The 23,902-nt window shown below is 38.7% G+C and overlaps 1 protein-coding gene across 3 annotated transcripts in view; it reads left to right on the top strand.

The window, feature by feature from the left end:
• KCNIP1 (potassium voltage-gated channel interacting protein 1) overlaps nucleotides 1-23,902 on the top strand; it is a 374,993-nt gene that overhangs the window by 33,978 nt on the left and 317,113 nt on the right. Inside the window, exon 2 of one of the 3 annotated variants that reach the window (XM_087955481.1) lies at nucleotides 19,141-19,193. The exons of the other annotated variants lie outside the window; for them this stretch is intronic. Coding sequence (XP_087811607.1) covers nucleotides 19,181-19,193 — 13 coding nt within the window. The 5' untranslated portion in view covers nucleotides 19,141-19,180. The remainder of the gene's footprint in view (nucleotides 1-19,140; nucleotides 19,194-23,902) is intronic. 3 annotated transcript variants of the gene reach the window in all.

Below are 23,902 nucleotides of genomic sequence, written 5' to 3'. Positions count from 1 at the left end.
GGCATCTTTCAATTCATTTTTGCTGCAATGTTTAATTAAAGGTTAGATGGCATTTCTATATTTCAAGATTTCTATGCCGAGTAGGTATTGCTTTGAATGTCTTTCCAATTTTTGAGTCTCTCCTCACTTATTTGGCAGCCTTCAGGGCACCCTTCAGAAGCTGTTTTCAAAGCCTTTCCAAGTTTGCCTGGCACACTAGCTCTGTTAAGTTCTGTGAAACATTTAGAAAACATACAGATGCAATATCTGTCCCCACCTCACCCCATCTCCCTTCTTCCAAACAGCTGGAGATCTTTATTTTCCAGAACTTACGGGACAGTCCCAACATATCTGGGGAGATGGGGAAAGCTGCTTTATCATAGGCTCACACAATTATTCTATTGCCTCCTATATCTAGTAGAAAAATAGGTGATAGAGCTATGATTAGTACAGCACGTAACTTTCCTGGAAACATTGTAATTTATATGCTTGAGAAAATATATGGAACATCAGATCATTGACTTCTATTAAGTAGAAGTGAGATGAAGTGACAATGAAAGCAAAGGATAACCAAGATTTGGCTATAAAATACAGTGCATGGCAGAATATTTCAATGGAACTGAAGAATTTATTCTGATTGTAGTAATTTCATGAAATATATGTATTTACATTCCATTAGCATACTAATCTGATAGTTGAGCCCATCATAAAAGCAGGATAAAATTAAACATTTATTATTTATTTGCAATTCCATATGTAGGCTAATCTTGACTTATTAAAATTTGTTATCTTCTGTGGGAACAGATATTATTGTTTAGTCCCCAAACCAATTCCCCTGGTCTACACTTTTTCAGTTGTATCAAAATAATTTGATTCTGATTTAGCTGCACAGAGAAAAATGGAAAATTTATTTAAACCATAAATCAAGCCATATTTTTTTTCCCTCTGGATTCAGTGCTGCCTACTGCCAAATTTCCCATGTGGACTTCAGCTTCCAGAATTATTCAGCCAGTAGGGCTATTGAAGTTTTTTCTAGTATTTGAGGTTCTCAGATCTGAAAAGTGCATGAACTGGGAAATACTGTCCTATACTGATTTTCAAATAAGATCTAATCCAGCCATATTTGGAGCTGCTCAGCTACTACTGAGTTGGGCTGTTAAGTATGGAGAATAATGGAGACCAGACATCTGACCAGTGACTTCAACTCTTTAATAACAGTAAAATAGAACAGAACAGAGCAAGGCTATGGGCAGCAGTAACCCTTTTATAGGGTTAGCTGCTACCTTATTAACCAATGAGATGAGCAACAATTCAAACTAATAACCAATAAGAATTGTCCAAATAGTGGCCAATCAGGGATTAGTTCTGGCCCAATCCAAAGTTGTTGTATAAGGACCAATCAAGTGTGCAGGTTTCCAAACCCTGATTTGCATTTAAGTTATTAACTTTTATTGATTCACAATACCCCTCCCCCTTGGGTTCCGTTTGAGGGGAGCTGTAATAAAATCCTCAAGATAGACAGGCCGTTTGGTCTGCCTGGATGATTTCCGAGGCTCCACCGGTTTTGGTCTAAGGTCCGGTTCCGGTGGAGCGTTTGGATGATCTTTATTAAATTCTGTTTCGCTGCACGGTGATTCCGTGCTGCTTTCACTCTGGTTGTCTCTGCTACTCCATGTTTCTTCGGGGTTTTGCAGTTCGGTTTCCCCCGTATTAAAGTTCCCTGAAAGAGTCAACTCCCTCCCGCTTGCGCTCCGGTGTCTCGCTGGGCCGTAGGGTTTCCGTTGGCCTGCTATTTGTCATATCAAAGTCAATTTCTCGATATTTCCTCCCCTTGAGTTGGTGAACCCGGGAGTCATGGGCGCTGGGTGGTAATCTCGATCGGAGTTGGTCTATGTGGCGTTTCCACACCCTCCCATCGTCTGTTAGCAGGCGGTAAGATCTAGGCCCGGTGAGGTGGGTAACGGTTGCGGGTATCCACAACGGGTTGCCGGAAAAGTTTTTGGCAAAGATTAAATCGGTTACCTTAAATTCCCGGCATTTGCTGCTGGAGCCGAAGGGCTTTTCCGGTGCGAATGCGGGGTGGAGCCGGTCAAGGTGCGATTGTAGTTTCCGCCCATAAGAAGTTCAGCGGGTGTTTTGTTGGTCACGCTGTGGGGCGTGATATGCTGTAACAAGAGAATTCGATTGATTTTCTCGCCGATGTTGCCGAATTCCATTTTGTGAAGGGTCTTTTTACAAATTGTACCATGCGTTCTGCACGTCCATTGGCCGCAGGGTGCGTGGGCGAGGTTAGCGCATGGCGGATGCCCCGATCAGCAAGATATTGTTCAAAGGGTAATGCAGTAAACTGTGGTCCGTTGTCCGAGACCAACATGTCTGGGAACCCATGTGTGGCAAATAGTCTGTTTAATTTATTGATAACTGAGTCCGTTGTAGTTGTGTTCATTCGATGGATCTCGAGCCAATTTGAATAGGCGTCGATAGTAATAAGGAAAGTGTGTCCTTTGGTAGGCCCCGCAAAGTCAATATGAATACGGGACCATGGTCCTCTCGGAGTTTCCCATTCGGTCGGGATTGCTTTAGGCGGAGCGTTGCTGACGCCTTGGCAACGTTGACAAGTAGCGACCCAGGCCTCGATTCTTTTGTCGATTCCCCGCCACCAAGCGTAGCTGCGTGCAAGTGCTTTCATCCGCACGATACCCGGATGTCCTTCATGCAATACCGCCAAAACAGTTTGTTGCAATTTGCTAGGGATTACGACTCGATCGCCCCACAAGATACAGCCTTTCTGGGAAAACAGCTCGGTTTGGCGGCTTTTGAAAGGCGCCCATTCCAGTGCTATTTGGTCTGTCGGCCACCCCCGTTCAACCCAGCGTAGGATGTGTTGCAGAACGGGGTCACGTTTTGTTTCAAAGGCAATGTCTCTAGCCGTCAATGGTGGCACATGTAGAGCTTCGATCTGTAGTGTTGAGATGGTGGGGGCTGGATCCACAACAGCGTCTGGGAGCGGTGTTCTGCTCAATGCATCAGCGTGGAGAATTGATTTCCCTGGGCGATGTTGCAAGGTGTAGTTGTAGGCCGCCAAGAATTCAGACCAACGGGTCATTCTGGGGGACAATATATACGGGGTTGGTTTATTACCCGCAATGATTCCCAATAGCAGGGGTGCTATTGAGCAAGGTGCGCAATGATTCCCAATAGCGGTTTATGATCAGTGATTATGGTAAATGCACGGCCATAAACATATTCATGAAATCTTTTAACTGCAGCCACAATAGCTAAAGCTTCTTTGTCCAGCTGACTATAATTTCGCTCAGCTTTAGCTAAGGTGCGCGAAAAAACGCGATGGGGGCTTCCGCCCATTTGGTAATACGTGGGCCAGAATTGCCCCAACCCCAAAAGGTGATGCGTCACACGTGATAGTGAGCGGCAGAGTCTCGTTGTACTGCATAAGTACAGAATCAGAAGTTAGCAATTTCTTTACTTGTTGGAAAGCATGTTGTTCCCGATGTCCCCACACCCACGTTGCTTTTTGTCTAATAGTCTATGCAATGGTTCAGCTACCGTTGCTTTGTGGGGTAAAAAGACATTATAGAAATTGATAAGTCCAAGGAACGCCTGTAGGTCTGCCCTGTTCCTTGGAGTGGGGGCCTTTTTAATTGCCCGTAATTTGTCTTCGGTGGGATGGATTTCCTGGCTGTCCAGGAGATATCCCAGAAATTCTACTTTTTCGGTACATAACTGGCATTTATCTTTTTTTACTCTGAGGCCTGCATTTTGGAATCTTCGTAAAACCTCTCTGAGTCATTTTTCTAGAATGTCTTTGTTAGGTGCGGCGATGAGTACATCGTTGAAATATGGGACAACGCCTCTTATCCCTTGTAACAACCTTTCCATTAAACTCTGGAAGATTCCAGGGGCGACGCTTACCCCGAACTGGAGCCGGTTGCATTTAAATGCGCCCTATGTGTTACGATCGTTTGCGCCTCGGCTGTGGTTGGATCTACAGGCAATTGTTGATACGCCTGGGCTAGATCTAGTTTGGCGAAAACTTTCCCGCCACCCAGGGAATGGAGCAAGTGTTGCACTACCGGCACTGGATATGCACTTTGCTGCAGTGCGTGGTTTAAGGTGGCCCGGTAGTCTCCGCAAATTCTTAGGGACCCATCAGGCTTGATAGGCGTCACTATCGGGTTTCCCAACAGGCGTGGTCGGTGGGTTCCAGTACGCCCTGCGCTATTAGCTTATCGAGTTGTTCGTCGATTTTGGGCTTCAGGCGAACGGCACCCGACGCGGCTTAAGGCGGATGGGTGCTATCTCAGGGTTCAAGTTAAACGAGATCGGGGTCCCCTTGTACTTGCTCAGTCCGTTTGCGAAAACGTCTTGGAATTCTTGCACGAGTGCTTCCTCCCAATCGCTGCACTCGGCCCTGTGGACTCGGCTACAGTGATTCCGAGCGGTCTGAACCATTGAAGACCTAAAGGCTAGGCCTGTCCACGACAGTCAGTGGTAGTGCGACGGTGCGGTCCTTGAATGAGACCTGAATCTGCGGGACCCGACAACGGGAATTCTGTTACCCTGATAGTCTTTGAGTATAACCCTTTGAGGGTTAAGGTCTTGGCGGCGAATCGTTGGAATGAGCTGTTGTAGCGTTTTCCACGATACCATCGAGAGGGAAGATCCCGAGTCCACTTCCATCACACAAGGTTTGTTTTCGATGGCGACCTTTACTCGGATTTTCCTGGCATCAAGGGATGTAGCGTGGCCTATGGTGATTGTTTGGTGGGTCTCTTCCCGCCGGGTTTCTTCACGCCTGGTGGAAGTGGTGGACGGTTTGTTTCTGTAGGAGTGGTTTCCCCATTGGTGGTTCAATTTTTCTCGGTGTGTGCCGAAGAATCCTGAAGATTGGCATTCGCCTGTCGGGGTTTGGAGTTCTGTTTGCTTCTGCAAACCTTTGCGATGTGACCTCGTCTCCCGCAATTGCAGCAGAGTGCGCCGAGCAATTTGCAGCCCGATCGTGGGTGATTGGCTCCACAGCCGGCGCACAGTCGAAATGAGTGTTGTGTGGACTGGTCTCGCTCCGTTCAAGTCGGTTGACCTCTTCCTCATCGCTGTCGGACGGGGACTCTAGGTCTTCGTGGTGAGTTGATACCGGGTGTCTCTCTGAGCGAGGCGAGGTATCAGTGGCGAGTTTACGTAGCGGTGCGTTGGTGCGGCGCATTCGGGCTGCCGACTTCTTGGTCGCCTCCGCTGCCGAGGCTTCTTTAAGGGCATCGGTGAGGCTGATGTCCCCTTAGCCATGATTTTGCTCTGGATCGTGTCGTCTTCTAGGCCCGGAACCAGGTGGTCCCGGAGGGCTTCTTCTAAGTCTGCGAATCCGCAGAGGCCTCCAAGGTGCGGAGGTCCGCGATGTAATTGGCAAGGCTTTCGCCTTTCCGTTGATCCCTCTGGTAATATTCATGTCTTCTGACTAAGATTGGCACGGTGGGCGCGTAGTGAGCCCGTAGTAAAGGCTCGAGGACGTCCCAGTCCATCTCTTTTCCTCTGCTGGCTTGGCAAGTGACTTTGCCATTTTAAACACGGTAGGCCCGCAGTGAGTTAGAAAGATAGCTCTTTTTTTGCCGGTTGTTGCATCTTTCAAATTGTTGGTCTCCAGAAACATCTGGAACCGATCCATGTATGCCTCCCAGTCTTCGGTTTCTGGGTTGAATGGAGTGGGTGGTACGGCACCGCTGGCCATGTTGCTGTTGATGGTGCGTGTTCGACCACGTGCTCTGTTGGTTGCTCTGTAGGTTAGTCAGCTCTTCAGTCTCCGTATCCCATTCTCGTCGCCAGTGTTAAGTATGGAGAATAATGGAGACCAGACATCTGACCAGTGACTTCAACTCTTTAATAACAGTAAAATAGAACAGAACAGAGCAAGGCTATGGGCAGCAGTAACCCTTTTATAGGGTTAGCTGCTACCTTATTAACCAATGAGATGAGCAACAATTCTAACTAATAACCAATAAGAATTGTCCAAATAGTGGCCAATCAGGGATTAGTTCTGGCCCAATCCAAAGTTGTTGTATAAGGACCAATCAAGTGTGCAGGTTTCCAAACCCTGATTTGCATTTAAGTTATTAACTTTTATTGATTCACAACATGGGCCATTCTCTTTTTCATTTAGCATTTATTTTCTGGAATGAGACAGAATGAATCCTCAAGGTTATACCTAATATACCATTTATCTGTTGCAATACACAAGAAGAACTTGTCAGGTTTAAAAAATGTGACTTTTGAAGACAGCAAATTCCAAGCTATTTATAAAAGTGGCAATGTTCAAATTTCATTCTGCATAGTATTAACAGCACACTTTTTGAAGTTCTTCTCTGGTTAGCTTGTACAGAACATTTGGCACAGAGAGGATTTATCTTTTCATTTCCTATTCATCCATTTCAGCTCTTGTCAGCCTGTCTGCCTGAGTTATCTGTCTGAGGAAGAGAGATTGATTAAAGCAATTGTTTCCCAGCTCTACACAAGCTCATTTAAGCAACAATCTAAAAGCCACATAAATGAAAACAGAAAAGTCATCTAAGAATGAACAACACAGACATGATTTATTTTTCTTCTTCAGAATAAAATCTTCTTCCCTGTAGGTGTCATGACAGTTGTTCCACGCACGTTTTGTCTTCGTGTTCAACACTTTCTCTGGTTCAACACTTCTCTATTCACTCTTGAGAAAAAGCGACAGAGGAATCTGAATTCTGTGAAACTGATTCCTGAATGAATAATTGAGAGTTATTTTCCCCCTTCCTAGGTTTAATGATAAGCATGTTTCCCTTTTCCAAAAGCCAACTGGGGAAAGTAAAGCTATCATTCAAATTTATAATTTGCATATATAGAAGCATGAAAACACAATCCTAAAAATGTATCTATGCATTAATACATTCACTATCTTTCTTCATGAAACCCAGATTGTTCAAAACTGACTTGTCTTCCCAACATTTTCCAGATTTCTATCTCCAACATTGTACAGGGTACACTTATACAAAGATATGCCTGCAAATGTGGAATAAAAGGGCATTGTTAACCTTTGGTTTAATTTTAATGCATTTACTCCTAACCAGGTAGAAGAAAAATGTGAGTCTTAAATAATAGAGCTTAAAGTTATGTTTTTATATTTATGTTGTTGATTGAGAAGGCATTTATTTGGAAAAGTTAAGTTTTTCACAGAACCATGTGTATAAGTTGGTAGGTAAAACAGCATAGTCAACGCTTTTTAAGGGGCAAACCTCCCACCCCCCAAAAAACAATCCTTATAATTTGACTGAATCAAATATTTCATTATTACATTCCAAATTAAATGTTTGTAATTTCAATATGGGCAGAAATGGCAGAAGATAGATGAGCTAGTTGAGCCTTTAAATAACACTAAGACATATAAGCTGTTAGAAACTGTCTTTGTTTGGGAAGATGTATAATACCTTTGTGATGAAAACTCATTGTGAGAATAACAGTAGGTAAACAGGATTTACTTCTTACCACACTGTAAGCAGACTTTGATGGTCAATATTCTAAACAAAGAATAATGGCTACTTTTAAGAGCATTCACTTCTTTATAAACAGTGTAAATGTAATTGTCAGACACGAAAACCAGAAGCCAAGATTGAGTTCATCAAAAGCACTATGATTTTATTACATGCAGCCTGCACAAGAATCTGATCTACTAATCATCAAGGCAAATTGGCGACAGATAAGAGTCAATTGACTTCAAGGGAGGCTGGACTTAGGTCTCTTTCAAGCATGTATCAATGCTTGACTTCTGATGTGTTTGATCCCATCCCCAGGCTCAGCCTGGTCATCTTCTACAGTAATTTGGTCATGATGCTCAGGAGCATTTCTACCTGTCTTCAAACTTTCTGAAGTTGTAGTTTTATGCCCATTTATTTCATTTGCTTGTTTAGGAGTAAGTGTGTGCAGTTTGGCTGAATCTTATTTATTATGTTCATAGCTACCATTCTGTGCCCTGGCAATATACTTCACTGAACACAGTTGGAGTTGTTTCTGAATAAGCATGCAGAAGATGGCACTTGGAAAGATTTTGTATTAGTTTTCTGCACTAGGAACCAGCAGAGGATCCTATTAACCTTAATAGAACATAGTAAATTGAATGATACCTTAGAAATACTCCAACAAAAGGGCATTTGGGCCAGCTGAGAGAATAATTGCCTTAATTTCTATTCTCTGCGGAAATATTCATGTTATACTTTACCAGAGAGCTGTCCTGTATTTGAAAGGCTGCTCTCTTTGAAAGATTGTTCAGTCTAAATCTAGTTTTTAATATAGTCATAATGAGGAGAAATATATGATTTTTGACAAGAAAATAACATATAGTTAGTCTCTTGGGTTGGAAGAAGACACATTGTTATGCAGTTTGTCTATAGATACAAGGGTTGTTTTGCAATCCCAGTTTAGAGAATTGAAAAGAGGAGAATTGAGAAGAGGAGAATTGAAGATGGGGCAATTGTCATTACCTAACCATAGGTAGGTATATCCATGGTCATCTCCTTAAAAAGATAGTGTTCCCTTCAAGATTACAGGCACATGTACTCACAGTGACAATGGCCTGGAGTCAGGCCCTCATTGTCTCCTTATTTACCCTTAGAAGCCAAGAGGGATAGGGATCTAACCCACAGGTGACATAGTTCATATTATCAAGTACTTTCTATACTTTCTTAGGATCAACTGGTTCAATCCTTATCTGTAAGGATTGTAAAATGTCATCCTCGGCATCTCTGTTCACTAGCTTTCATGAATGAACATGAATGATTTTATCTGCACATGTTCATCTTACAGTGGCCCATTCTTCAGGTCCATTTTTCTCTAAAAAATAGTCTGCCTCACCTTAAGAATCAAGCTGCTAGCAACAGTTTGCAAATAATTGCTTTTTTTGGCTAGATTTTCACTGCTAACAGAATGTGAATATTTAGTCATCAGTCTGGCATCATTTTGAGGGCAAAGAAAAGTTTCATGACATGCAATTTTCCATTGTCATTATATATATTTCCTGTTGCTTTATTGCCATGAATTTAACATAATTAAAGCTTAAGTTAGGTTTTTACCTTAGGTTTAAAAGAGATTGCAATTATATTAGTATCCCCTAGGCCAGGGGTGTCCAACCTTGGCAATTTTAAGACTTGTGGACTTCAACTCCCAGAGTTCCTCAGCCAGCAAAGCTCTGGGAGTTGAAGTCCACAAGTCTTAAAGTTACCAAGGTTGGACACCCCTGCCCTAGGCTATCAAACCCAATTAGTCATTTTCCATTAAACATAGTGGTCAGACACTAACACTTGAGGAAAAACCCATAAATATATTTACTAGGAGTACACCCAATTGAGTCCTGCTGGACATAATTCTAAATAAGTAAATACAGTTTTGAAAGTTGTCAGAATTACTGGATCAGAACTTGCCAATAAAACATGACTATAGAACTCACTAATCTACCCATCTATATTGGAGTATAAACTTGGATAAACCTGATATTAAAGTGTTGCCTGTGTAGTCTAAACTGATAATTTACTGCTTTGTAACCAAGAATGGTTACATTTCCTGTTATTGATTAATTAATTTATTAAATTTGATGTGTATGTGTGTGTCTAATAAGAATAATAATACAATTTACAATTAAAAGATGGAGAGGGAACAGGGTTTGTGGGGAGAGTGGGATCTACTATTGGTCCAGCATAATACTCCCCCATTGGGGGAATATTTATAAAAATTATGGCTTTAAGTAGTAAACAATATGATCTTCTTGTGTTTCACATCCCCACTGTATTTCAGTTTTTGCAGTTTCTGACTTTCTTTTCCTTCATCAGTAACTAGATGTCCTGAAGACTTTATCTGCATCATAAGCATCATCATTGCTCCAAAAGATTCACAGCTCTTCCTTAGTAGGCGAGGAAGGTGAGGTGAATGCCACCAGACCACAATGGTGCACAATGTTGTTGACTATTTTATATTCTCTATCCATGTAGTTCTAATGGTAAAGTACAAGAATAGTTTACCATTGCCTTCTCCTGCACAGCATCAAATGATTTTTTAAAAAAAACTCTTGTCATCAAAATGCTCACCAGCCTCTGGAATCTTTTTGTATCACTGTTGCCCAATATACTGTAGGTGACTGCACTGGGCTAACAAAAAGCAAGCTATGTTTCATCTGATTATCAAGTGTGTGATGTCTGATGTCAAATTATCTCTATTATGTAGTTTTGTGTGTATAATTTTTATATTAAATGTCAAGATTTCTGCACTTTCTGATTGTATCGTAAATAATAGGATTCATTTGGCCTTCCATTCTCAAAACAATTATATATTTAATCTCAAATCCAAATACTGCTCCTCATTCTCTAAGTTAATTTGTTTTAATGAAAATTCTGCTAGCCTTATAGAAAGACAACTTTTTCTATAATTGGGCTGTGCTATATTGAGTTAGTAAAAGCTTATGGGTTAATTTAGCTGTCATTGTTAGTAGTAATGAATTAAGGCTGAATGCTTAATTTGGAGGTTCATAGAATTGCTCAACAAATATGATGCACTGATATCCTATATTTGCTTTTATCAGTCCTAATAACAACTTGGGTTCTTTATACTGTATATTTCTATTGATCCCTGAGTTCTTCCAACCCTTGATTGTTATAATTTGGGGGGGGGGGACATATGATTTTTCTTATTGCATTGCTTACAAAACCTGTTATAGTTTTTGAAAATCCAAGGAATTGTCTTGGATCAGAAGCTAATCTATTGTCTATTTCAGCAGAAAGCTCTGCTGATTAGAATATCTTATTGTGAACCCAACTTCCTTATGGTTTTTAATCTCATTCTTTTTTTTTAATTTAATGTGTTGAAGTGGCTTTGGTATCATATTGGGGAGAGACTTGTTTAATAAATTACCCTGACAGAATTGGTTCCCCAGATTTTTGGAATGAATGAGACTCAGGTATTTATGTTCATGGCAGGGGTGGTAATAGTTTTTTAGTTTCATGTTGTGGTATTTTTGTTGGTGGCTTATTAATTAATATTGTTTTAGTTTTTTGAGTAATTAGGTACAGGACGAGTCAGGTTCAAATGTAAATTAGGAAGATGTGGGCTGTGCTGAGCTGGGGCATCTCACTAAGGAAGGTATAGACTTCTTCTTTAACTTAAAAGGCTAACGCTGTAAAAGCTTCTTAGTGATTGCTCTGCATGTCTATGGGGAATCTAGTCAAACTCCAGGTCATGGTTGTCCCAAAGGCAACTGGACTTCCTTGATTTTTCTTGAAGACATTGCTGATTAATTGGTGGAGAATGGAAATGATTTTTGTTCTTTGCTGTCAGCTAGTCATTGACACTCAAAAGACCCTCAGAGTATTAACTACTGGCTTGGCTGTAAAGAGTATAAATCCTTTCCATTTTCCATCAGTTAGTTAGAAGTGAAGACGCTTCTTGGGTGATAAGTGAAATATCTTCAAGAAAAAAATCAAGAAATTCATTACTTTTAAAACACCTTTGAGATAGGTAATTTACAGTTCTACTGTAAATCATAACCATCACCATCATCAAGCATTTCCATGAACAACACAACTCAAAGAAAGAAAAATTCTTCTTAATAGAAACACACCTTGAAGCTTTGTTTTTCCTGGACTACATGATGCAGAGCCTTCATAGTTGAACACATCAACATTGTTGAAGTAGAACCACCAATGGTTCTTAAAATTGATATGTATTTAATTAGCAACCACAATGCAAAATTCGATTCTATTCTAAAAGCATAAAACAAGATGAAGCAAACACTGTCAATTCTATGAGCCTCTAAAATAAGCATTAAGCCTTAATTCATTACTACTAGCAATGACAGCTAAATTAACCCACAAACCTTTCTGAGAGACCAGTTGTAAGAACAAAAACTGTCTCTTTATAAAGCTAGCAGAATTTTCATTAAAATGAATTAACTTCCAGAATGAGGGGCAATGTTTGCATCTGAGAGTTAATATACAATTGTATTGAAAATGCAAGGGCAAATGAATCCTCCTTTTATAGTTTGAAATAATCAATATTCCTTTGTTAGTACAGTATTTCCAAAAGTCAGTGATTACAAGCCTTTGAACTGGACAATATATAACAAATGCCATAACGATTCCTACACATTGTATACTCTCAGAAACATCCAGGTTGAAAATACTGTATTTCTTCTGTTTCAGATTATTTTATTTACATTGTAGGATAGCCAGTCAGATCTTAAATGCTATGCACAGCTGTTCCAGCATAGGGTGGGATTAATGCAAACTGTAGAATGGAATGGAATGGAGTGGAATGTATTTACATTAAACTAAATAAGAAACACTATATCAGAAAAACTATTTCATATATTAACCAATGATGTTATAGGCATCAATTTTGAGAGAATAAAAATATGCATGCTTCAAAAATAATTCAGAAATATTAGGACTGTACATGAGCACAGCTTACCAATGCTATTCGTTAAAGCAATCTGCTTTTTGGCTTTCTTATGTACTAGGAAGAAAATGGGCATTCATTCAAGTTAGTGTGACTCTTAAAACAGTAGCATTTTTCCCCAAGCTATCAAAGAAGCATGCTGCACTTCTGTTAGTGTGCATAGTTCAGGAATGGCTGTGGTTCTTTTAAAGCATTCATATAGATCAGTGACGGTGAACATTTTTGGCACCGAGTGCCCAAACTGGAACGTGTGTGCATGTGCATGCAAGTGCATGTGTCAGAGCACCAAAAACCTGAAGACCAGCTAGCCAGTGCATGCATGCCTGTTTTATAGCTGTTTTTCAAGCCATTTTTGGGCCATTTTTAGCCTTTTTCAGGGCAAAAATGGCCCCCAAATGGCTTTGAAAATGGCCTGAAAAACAGCCTGAAAAATGGCCTGAAACCAGCCTGAAAACCAGCCTGCTTTTTGGCCATTTTTTTTTTTTGGCCATTTTCTGGAGCTCTGCCACCCATGAAGACCAGCTGGCCAGCACGCTGGAAACCAGGAGAGTAGCTGGTGAGAGCACACATGCCCACAGAGAGGGCTCTGCATACCACCTCTGGCACACATGCCAAAGGCTCGCCATCACGGATATAGGACATATAGAGCCATGGGGGCACAGTGGTTAGAGTGCAGTATTACAGGATGACTGTGCCCTCTGCAAGGAGTTTGATTGTCACTGGCTCAAAGTTCATTTAGCCTTTTACTGGTCTGAGGTTAGTAAAATGAGGACCCAGATTTTTGAGGGCAATATGCTGACTCTGTAAACCGCTTAGTACCAAAATGTAATGCCATTGGACAGCATCATCATAAAACAAAAAAATAGAACAAATAAAAATTAATAGCCAAATGGAACACAGTATAGTGATATACATATAACTTGGACTTTTAAGTTATAAAAAAGGTCAAAAATAATCCTTTATTTCCCCCCCCCCCCTTGTAAGGGAAGAAAGTGACTGCAACTACTGAACAGACTCCTCTGGTCTATGACTGTAATAAAATTCAAAATTCAAAACCACTTACAAAGGGCTATAAAGCACTATGAAGCAGTATATAAGTCTAAGTGCTATTGCTATTACTATTCTTATACACTGTATACGCGTGTGTGTGTGTGTAGTTTAGCCTCTTTTGAAAATAGAAGATAGAAATACCCAATTTTAAAATTGACCAGGAATAGTTGCCACACAATTGTTCAATCGGTTTGTCCACTGTTACTATTCTCATCATGTTGTCAAAGAATATCTTAACTGACAGCATACAAAATAAATTTCACTTTGCCATACAAAATAATTTTCACTTAATAAGAATGCAGTGTTTGGATTTGATATCTCATGCTGTTGCAGTATGGGAATTCCATTTGTCTAGTAAAGGGTAAGGTTGAAGCTCAGAGACAATTTGTTATTTTCCACATACTTATTTTTCTGGTATTTCTTGATGTCTAGGTAAAGATTTTGCAAATTAAACCAAGTCCTAGTAAATATTGAAGGCAGCACTACATGCTATTTTAATATTTTTAAAATTTATACATATATTTAAACATGTAAACATATATATTGTTGCCTATTTCACATAGTGACATTTGCCTGCCAGTAAGTCCTACTATTTCAGTAGGACCTTTAAGTAAGCAGATTGGTCAGCCTTTATACAGCTTTAGATATGTTGGGACTACAAATCTCAGAATCCTTAGCCAGTGTATAGTGGGTTGGAAATGGCGGTTAGAGCACTTGTCACAATGTACTTGAAGGACTGCCAAAGTAATGGCAACGTGCTCAGAATGCAGAGTAACAAGATATACAGCTGGCAAATAGCCTGTTGCTTGATTTATAGCATGCCTATAAAGGAATGGCAGGTAGGACTGATGAAGATGCCAGCAGAGTGGAATAGGATGTCAACAGAAGATAGACTTCATTGGAATCGGCTAGTTAAGAAGACTGCTAGATCTATGCTTCAGACTGCGAAACACAGCAGGAGAAAACATCCTGGTGTTTTAGGACTGACTATCTGAAGCTTCTGATTGGAAGGGGCTTGTTTGCTTAAGCAGAAATCATTTCTCTGCAAATGTATATTTTATTTCTATATTTTTAATTCTTATTTATTGTACCATTGTGCAAGACGAACACCAGGACAGATCCCTTTCAGGTACACCTGCTCACATTATTTTACCTTTAATGAAACAGGGATTTCCTGTTGCATTTAGGGTAGCATTTCTAAATGTAACAGGGATTTCCTGTTACATTTAGGGTAGCATTTACATTTAGGGTAGCATTTCTAAATGTAATTCTGGTCCCTTGTAATTCCACTACTACAAAAGGACACCACTTTACCAAAATTCAACTAAGAGGAATTGATTTAAGCAATATATAAGCACCAGGAAAAGGTCTTTAACCTGAATTTTTATAGTCTTACATAATTGCAAGTGTGCTAGATTTCTGTATTAAAGTTTAATCTCAAATTCACCACTGTTAGTTAACTGTGAAATGGATATATATTTTCTTAGAATTGAATATTGATGTATTTGGCTTAGAATCAGAAATTTAAAAAGAAGGCAGAGTTTGTCTGTTGTAGACAAATCAATTAATTTGCTAGGAAATTGACCAACACTGTTTATTTGTGGTTTCCTTAAATTGGGGAACTTGGAGTAGGGTTGGGCAAGTTTCAAACAGCATCCCCCTCTTTTTTATTCCAGAGCTCTGTTCTGAAAAGTTGGCGACTGCTTAAAATGGATTCATTAAAGTTAATAACACTGTTAAAACAGCTGTATCTTTTCAAAAGTGTGTCTGATTTGATAAATAGCTACAAGATGTTATACTTTTCCCCATGGAAGATCCAAAGCATTCCTTCCAAGTTAAGAATGAAGCCCTATTCTGAAGTCCTCTAAACATCTTTGTAGTCATGCAAACTGGACAAAAATTTCAAAATGTGAATATGGGTTACAAAGAAAATAGTTTTAAGTATATAATAAAATCCTATAAACATGTGCTATAAAAGCAGAGGTCCTCAACTCCAGTCCATAGACTGGCACCAGGCTGCAGCATGCCAGAAACCGGGCCACTCAAACAAGTGAAGCCCCATCCATGAGATGCAGGCAGCACACGAAACCACACCTCCTCCAGTCCACAGAAAATTCTCCACAGAACTGGTCCCTGGTGCCCAAAAGGTTGGGGGCCTCTGCTATAAAGAGAATTGTTAGATTCTCCTTTAATGTAATGTAGTTTAGAGATATTTGCCTTCTGAGATTGCCAGATATATTCTATTGTGTGATTTTATTTCAGTGTTTTTGTAGTTGAGAATTTTAGTGTCTTTGTGTTGTGTGCGTGGGTGGTGTACTCATATCCATAACTGTGAATCAGGGTTGACTCCTGGCAACTGCCTTGGAACAGTCCCTGAAGTTTTCTTGGCAGTTGCCTGCTTCTTAGGAAGGCCAACAAAGCAAATATATACTATTGGGTTTTATACCAGACTCAGTTGTGATGTGGTCTACAACACACACACAAAAATGAATAGAGTGTAGTAAATATTTTATCATGCTCTACACAACACTACTTGAAGGTCATGGTGATGGTGAGGTTATTAAGAACCCACCCAAAAGCACTTCAGCAAACAACAGAAGCCTTCTATCATCAGACTGTAGTAGAGCTTACAGTCGATGTAAAGGCAATGGTCAGAGATGTAGAAAAGCTCTGGCTGAGCAGGTGTATTTTCTATGCAGAAGATCATATTTGGTCTTCTGACCTTTCTAGGCAGTGATAGAAAAGTCAAATCAATGGCCTGTCCATCATCCAATTTTAATGCATGCATATAGAGTCTAAATAATGCTATGGTCCTGACTATGTCTTCCTCTGACTCATTAGTGATGGATTCTTCATTTTTCAGTGGATATTTCAGGCTCTTCTGAGTGAAATAAGATGGGAAAATGAAACTCAGCCTTCTTTTGGGGAGGGGAAGACTCAAACACTTTCTTTCCTGTCCTTAGAAAATTAACACATGACTGTGGTCAACTGTTATTCATCTTTCTTGAAGACCCTTCTGTGTGATCTGGAACAATTCCCTAGTGGATGAGAAGGACAAAATATCATAGAATGTAAATGTTGAGGGTAAAATAAAAGTGTACACAAGCCAGCAGTTAAGTCCTTTCTTAGGATAAAGCCTAAAGCCAGACTGTAAGTCAGCCCTGAAGGCACAAATCAGAGGAGAGTGGGGGGGGAAAGCAAGCAAGCAAGCAAACTGTTAGGTAATTATTGTCCTGAGATACCATAAACCATCAAAATTGCTACTATCTGGCCAGAGCTAAAATAATTCTTTGTGATCCTCCATTGAAGCAAAGAACTCAGTGAGTTCTTTGTGATCCTCCATTGAAGCAAGCAGTGAATGCAACAAGCAGCATTCCCTACTCCACCATATAGCTAAAAATGCTACTGCTTTTTGTTATACTCCCAATCACAAGAGTAGAAGTATAGTCGTAATCCTCATTTTGGGACTTTAATTGGGACTTTAATTGGGACTGTCAATTGGTTGTTAAGCAAAGAGATCATGAAGTAAAACTACAACTGTGCTTATGATCTTACTGCTTTCATTTGTTTTACAAACCTGCAAAAGTTGTAAATGCAATGACTGGTTGCAAGTTACTTTTTCATCACTGTCATAACTGCAAATGGTCACTAAACAAATCATTCTCTAAACAAGAACTGTATGTACACAGTATTATTTGCAGACATTAAATGTAAATGTATGACTATTGTAGAGTACAAGAAATCATGTATTATGTTCCTATGGATGTACCAAATAACATTATCATAATCTTCTTCCAGAAATATAAATCTTTTTTTTTTTTGTCTTCAAATCTCATGCTACTTTATAGGTGGCATAAGCAATTTATAGAAACTCGGGCAGAAACTTCAACTGCTTATGAAGAAGAAAATTAGTAGAGAATCTAGGGATTATGAATGCTTAGGAACACAACATGCATTAATTTAAACGGCACTTTAATATGCCTAATAGCAAAGTAAGTACCTTGTGAAACTATCTTACATAATATTGGTAGTGAACATAAATTATTGAGATTTGAAGTGTGGACAGGAAATGTAGAGGGCATAAGTTCTTTCTGAAATAATAGGGAATTTAAGCCTTGGTATATGCCATATTTGAATCAGTCATAATGTACAGATGTAAAGAAATATAGAGATAACCTTGAAGAAGGATTGTGTGGGTGGTTATGTAAATACCAATTGGGCCCTGACAAAGAGGAAGGTTTGGAAAGAAAATCAAGATTATACCACCTTAGTTTTCTGTGACATAAGAGGGAAAGAGACAAATTATCTCAGGCTTTCAAGATTCTGCTGCTATAATCTACAACAATAAACTAGATTTTCAATAGTCTTTATTAGTATCTGTTTCCTGACATTGATTTAAAACTTCTTATACTTTAGCCGCTCATACTTTATAAAATTATAATCATAAAGTAACTTGAGAATGAGCTCTGGTAATTTGTTTTTTTATGAAATCAGTGTATTAACAGAACTTTGGATTTGTTCAAGGATACGTATATTTATTAGATGAGTAAGGTAAAGTTAGCTATCTAAAACTACCTCACATTCAACTTGTTTTACTTCTTCCATATCTCATGGAATCAAAATGATTTCTCCATTAAAACTGTCATGTTTTATTACAGATTTTGGAAAACTACAAAGCTATACCAACTTTTAAGAAGCTGCTGTACCTCATCTTTAAGAAAATTTAGTGCATTATTTCTAACTGGTTGCACATCTTCAGCTTTGCAAGCAGTTAGTGCACTCTCAAGAAATAGAATATTAAGAGCACAAACTAGATTATCCTGAAGGATAGTTAATGGAAATTGAGGGTCATAAAATCCACAACTGTGTCTTTTGACATATATGCTGGGTGGATTTGTAACATACAATCTACACACTTCTAGAATTTAAGTATCTTTCTTTGTCAAGTGAAATTAATGAAAGACATTTTAGATGCCAACTGATTGAAAATCTTTCTATTTTACCTGTTTCAATTAATGTGATGTTTATTTTCCAGCCAAAAGTCATTTTTCCATTCCACTGTGGAATTGAAGTCTATAGGAAGCAGATACTACTAATTAGGAATATAAGGATCATTTTAAGTACATGTTGGTATAGCAATCTCTTGAGCTTTTGTCCTCCAAAGTTAATTTTTCTGCTCATTATTGAAATGCATGAACACAATGCATTTGTTATTCAATTTGGCTCTCAAAATGTATGCTTTTTTCCTACAAAATATAGTATGCATTTTTAAAAAATTGAAAAGCACTTTGAGATGGACACTAATAGATGTTGTGAATTATATATTTCTCTGTGCCATAATAATTTTGGCAAGTGATAGCACTTCATTTGAAAAGAAATTAGTAATTGATTTTATATCCCAGCTGGTCATCTTCAGCCACAGCTATTTAGACTGTCACGAGAGCACATCTGGATATGTATATATTCCTTAAAATCATTTTAAGTATTAATTGTGCAGATATGACTATTAAATATTGAATGTAGTTAATTGAAGTAAGTTATGTTATGAGATGTTTCTTGGACTGACCACGTGGATTATTTTAACCACGAGGAAAATCAGAGCGAACACAGATTATGTAGTTTTTATTTCCATTACAGCACTTCCTGAGAAAATTGTGCATGGACGCTTCCTGAACATATGAGTGATGCAAGTATGAAGATCTTCTTAAAAATTCTAGTACTAAGTTGGATATTTGGAGACAGAGACCGACTCTGAGATTATGTTTCTTTCATAGCTCTAATTCTCTCCAAAATTCAACTGAATAGAAATGTTCTTCCAATTCAAATGCCTGATGATGGAGAACACAGTGGTCATCCCTGAAAATGTCTGCTTTCTCTGGGGAATTTTATGTCCAAAATCTATATGTCATTTATTCCTCCTTGCTTTACTGAAATACAGCCATTCTGCTATACCTAGACTCTTGGGGATGACAAAGATTGCATAACAAAGAGTAAGATCTGCATTGTAGTTCCTGTTTGTTTAGCCATAGCTGTGGTCCATCCCTCTGGCCTATATTTTGGAACAGGGAAAAATGATGTAGGACACATGTATATGTGGTTAATGTATATTCTAGAGCAGCAGCCCCCAACCTTTTGGGCACTAGGAACTGGTTCTGTGGAGAAAAGTTTTTCTGTGTACCGGAAAGGGGCATGGTTTTGTGTGCTGCCTGTATCCCGTAGATGGGGCTTTGCTTGTTGGCGCAGCCCAGTTGCTGGCATGCTGCGGACTGGTGCCAGTCCATGGACCAGGGGTTGGGGATCCCTGTCCTACAGAAACAGTTGAGGATTGATTGATTGATTGATTGATAGAAAGACTAAACCAAATGATTTGGGAAATATTCTATTTTTTCCTTACTAAGGTAGATACATGATTGTGAGAAAAGAAAAGAAATACTACCCATATAATAGTTTAACAAGTCTGCATTATGAAGTTACATAGCTGTAGCATTAAAACATTTTCACAAGACAGAAATTACAACCCAGCAATTTTTACATACATATATAAATAAATAAATAAAATTGGGCACTGATAATATATGTAAGGATTTTCTTTAGGATTGCTGATTGCAAAGGTGTTCAGAGGACAATGTTAAGTAACAGGGTTGGGATGCATATGACAAATGAAGCAAATTGTTTGGTTGAAAATCAATTAGGTGAAAAGGCAGTAGTAGTGATGGATTGCTACTAATGTGAAAGCTCTCTTTGTGTGTGTTAGAGAGAGGAAGTGGGGAGGGGGGGAGGAGGAGAGACCAGCATAAGAAGTCATTGGATTTCAGCTTTGATCTGAGGCTGATCAGTATTTTTGTACTGTTCAATGTTTATTTGTTTTTTACTTAAATACCTTAGCATAAATATATATTTTATAAGCAGGGCTTTTAACTTTTAATGGTGCTCACTAAATTAATTGTCTAAATTAATTAAACAATGAGAAAGCTTTTGTGGGAAGTTGCTTGGCTACAGGCAGTCAACACAGGGCATTTTTATCTCCTTCTTAATAGGTCCTCTGTGAATTGCAGAGATCCTTTCATCTGTTGCACTGCTGTTCTCTTTGCAAATCATTTCCCAAAATTACAGACTAAGCCTGTCTCTTGACCTTTAAGCCTATGGCAGCCTGAGGGGACCTGACAAATACATATCAGGAATATTACAAAAAATAATAGTCTACAAAGGCCATTTCATTTTGCTTTGCTTTTGCTTTCATCCTTCCTACTCAAATTCATCTGGCAGCTACAGCCCAGGTAAAAGAAGGGAGACCTGGGAACTAGGCCAGAAATGAGCCTCCAGGTGTGTAGAGAAACAAACGAGAAAAGAAGCTTCAGTTATTTTCTCTTGGCTTTTTCCTCATTCTTTTGCTTTCTGTTAAAATTTATCTCCCAGCTACAATCCAGCTGAAGGCATTGCGGTTGCTTTTAACAGTCTACTTTTGAGTCTGTTTAAAAAATCCATAATTGTAGTTGAATCCCTCTAAAAACATAGATGGATGGCAGGGGAAGGGAGAGAAAAACTAATGAAAATGCTGGAGTTTCAATAGTCACTTTAAATTTTGCACATTTTGTGAATATTTCAAAGCAGTTCTGAGTACTTTGCAGAGGGAAAGGGCCACATGAATATATTAAATATTGTCAAGATCCACAAAGAAATATCTGGCATTGTTATCAAGTGGAGGTTTTTAAAGGCAGAAACAACAAGGACTTTATATATCTATATGTCAATATCTATCTATCTATCTATCTATCTATCTATCTATCTATCTATCTATCTATCTATCTATCTATCTACTGTATATCACACATTCATAATAATCTGGAATTGGGAGAAAAGCAATATTTTGAATGATGCGGATACTTGGTCTCAATTAGAAAACTAACCCCATTTCCATCTTTATGTTTTACAATCAACCTAAACAGACATTGTCTAGTCCGAATGGCTCAAAATGGAATCAAAATAGTGTGTGTGGGGGTAATTATTGTGAGGCATAGTTCCAGGGGTGGGATTAAAATTTTTTAACAACTGGTTCTGTGGGCATGGCTTAGGTGGTGGACGTGGCTTGGTGGTCATGTTATTGGCTGGGTGTGGCTAACTCAATATCACTCACATCAAGGCAAGCATCTCCTCTCATGACTGTGGGGATGCTGCAACAGTCGTAAGTGTGAAAAATGATCATAAGTCACTTTTTTCAGTGCCATTGTAACTTTGAATGGTCACTCCACACAAGCAAAGTACCAGCAAAGGAGGAGAAAAATAACTCCAGAGACATTCCAGAGACAGGAAGTCTAGTCCTGCCAAGAATGTAATAAGGGTTAACGGAAAGGCAGTTTCTGTAAGCAACACCAGAATGTTTCCTCCCTGCCTTCCTTACAGAATTAGGCCAGTAATTTCTTCTAACAACCGGTTCTCCGAACTGCTTAGAATGTTAACAACCTATTCTAGCGAATAGGTGCGAACTGGTAGAACCCCACCCCTGCATAGTTCTGTTCCTTAGGTACCTGGTTTTCTTGAATTGCAATGACTTCACAATATGAGAGTCAAAAATAATTTCTCCCAACCTTACCACCATGATCAGTCTTCCCAACTCAATGGGTACATACACTTGATTAAATACTATTATTAAATAAATTTATTTTTGTTTTTGCATCTGAATATTTTCCATTCCAGATAGGTAAATAAGATACTGTTGCTTTCTTTTTAGAAGTAGAGGTTTTTCACCTCAGAGTTCCAATTTTGTACATGAAATATGGAAAGTGCAAAGGTATTCATATGTGAATAGGAAATGTTGTCAGTTGGAAAGACATGAATTAGCATCTGTGTGTACATATTTAAATTTATGGATGCGAGCATTTATCATTATTCAAAAAAAATGTTACAGTAGAAACCTTTCCCTGTAGCCAAACAAAAATACTATATTAAAATATCAGAACAAAATCAAAGTAAAAACAATAAATGGAACAACTGATCCCCTTTGTGCCCAGACTGACTGTTGGTGCAAAACAAAACAACAAAATGAAAATAGGAAAGCACCTATGACGTCTTAAATAGGAAAGCACTTGTGACCTCTTAAATATTACTATGTCAACCAAGCTTTTGTGGATATTACTTTACTGCAACAGATGCATAGGGCAGAGTCAGAAAAAGGACTCTTGATGACTTGGTGATTGGTAAATAGATACCAGTAGTATCTGGGACTGTAATAACTATATAATTTATCTATTTCAGGATGCTTTTATTCAGGTTCCTATTTCCTCTGCCTTTAAAACATTTGTTTTTTTTAAAAAATAGTAAAGCCAATAAGCACTGTGAAGACAATCAAAAGTCTATTTTGACCCAATAAATGGCATTTAGGTTTTAATGGTATTGTTTTGGTATATCAGTAGATATTCTTCAGTGAGACTAAGTAATGAAACTAGAATTGACACAATCACTGAAGCTACAAGAGATAAACAAATTTATTTAGCTCGAATTATTATAGACTTTATTTTAGTCCATGGGGGCCTTTTAAAAATGCATTTCCTACCCTTCCCCTGGCAATTTATTGAATTTATTGACTTTGACTTAGTTTCAACTAGTTTATTATATAAGCAGCTCTGTACCAGCTAATACTGCAAAGATGTGTATTGAGCATTAATAGGTACTAGAAAAGAAGTTATCTGTCAGATTTCATCACATATTTCTTGGAAAGAAAACTAAATTCCCTAGTGTGATTAAGATCTTTATGGTAACAAATGGGATGCATGCAAATTTTCAACAAAGATTTCATTGAGGTGTGGAAAGGGAACTTCATGAGGACAGTGGTGACACCCAAGCAGGAAAAAGCCCAAAGGGAACATCAGGCCAGCCATAAAACAAACTTGCATAGGAAAAGAGATTTAATAAAAGGTATTGAAAGAAGCCCCTAGACAAAAGCCAAGTAATTAAGAAAGCTAGGGAAACAAGAAAAGAAATCCCTTACAAACAACAGGTCATGCCAAATCAGCAAAACAAAAAGACAAAAAGACACGAAATAAATTCCATAGCAGACAGGAGATTGCCACAAAACAAATATAAGAAAACATTAGGAAACTGATAATCCAATCAAACTACCCTGCAAAGTTTGCTTCTGCACCCCACGGAGTTTACTCCTCCGGCGGAAATGAAGACAACCCTGACAGGATTTAAAACATTAAGAAACACAAACACAAGCACTCACACACAAAGGAGAAAAAGTATAAAATTCAGGGTTTTTATTATACAAGAGAGCTAGCTCCAGGAACGCAGACTTCTTGCTATCTCTCGCCTTCCTGAAAAATAAAATAAACCTGGCTTCCAAGTAGCTGTCTGAATCCTTGCACCAGAGTATTCCCAGCAGGAAAATCGATCCTCAGAA

This window comes from Notechis scutatus, chromosome 2, assembly GCF_049901735.1.
Source record: "Notechis scutatus isolate UNSWTSFEM ecotype Mainland chromosome 2, rNotScu1.2, whole genome shotgun sequence".
NCBI classification, from domain to species: Eukaryota; Metazoa; Chordata; class Lepidosauria; order Squamata; family Elapidae; genus Notechis; species Notechis scutatus.
The sequence above is the reverse complement of the archived record's forward strand: the minus strand, read 5'-3'. Positions and strand labels throughout refer to the sequence as shown.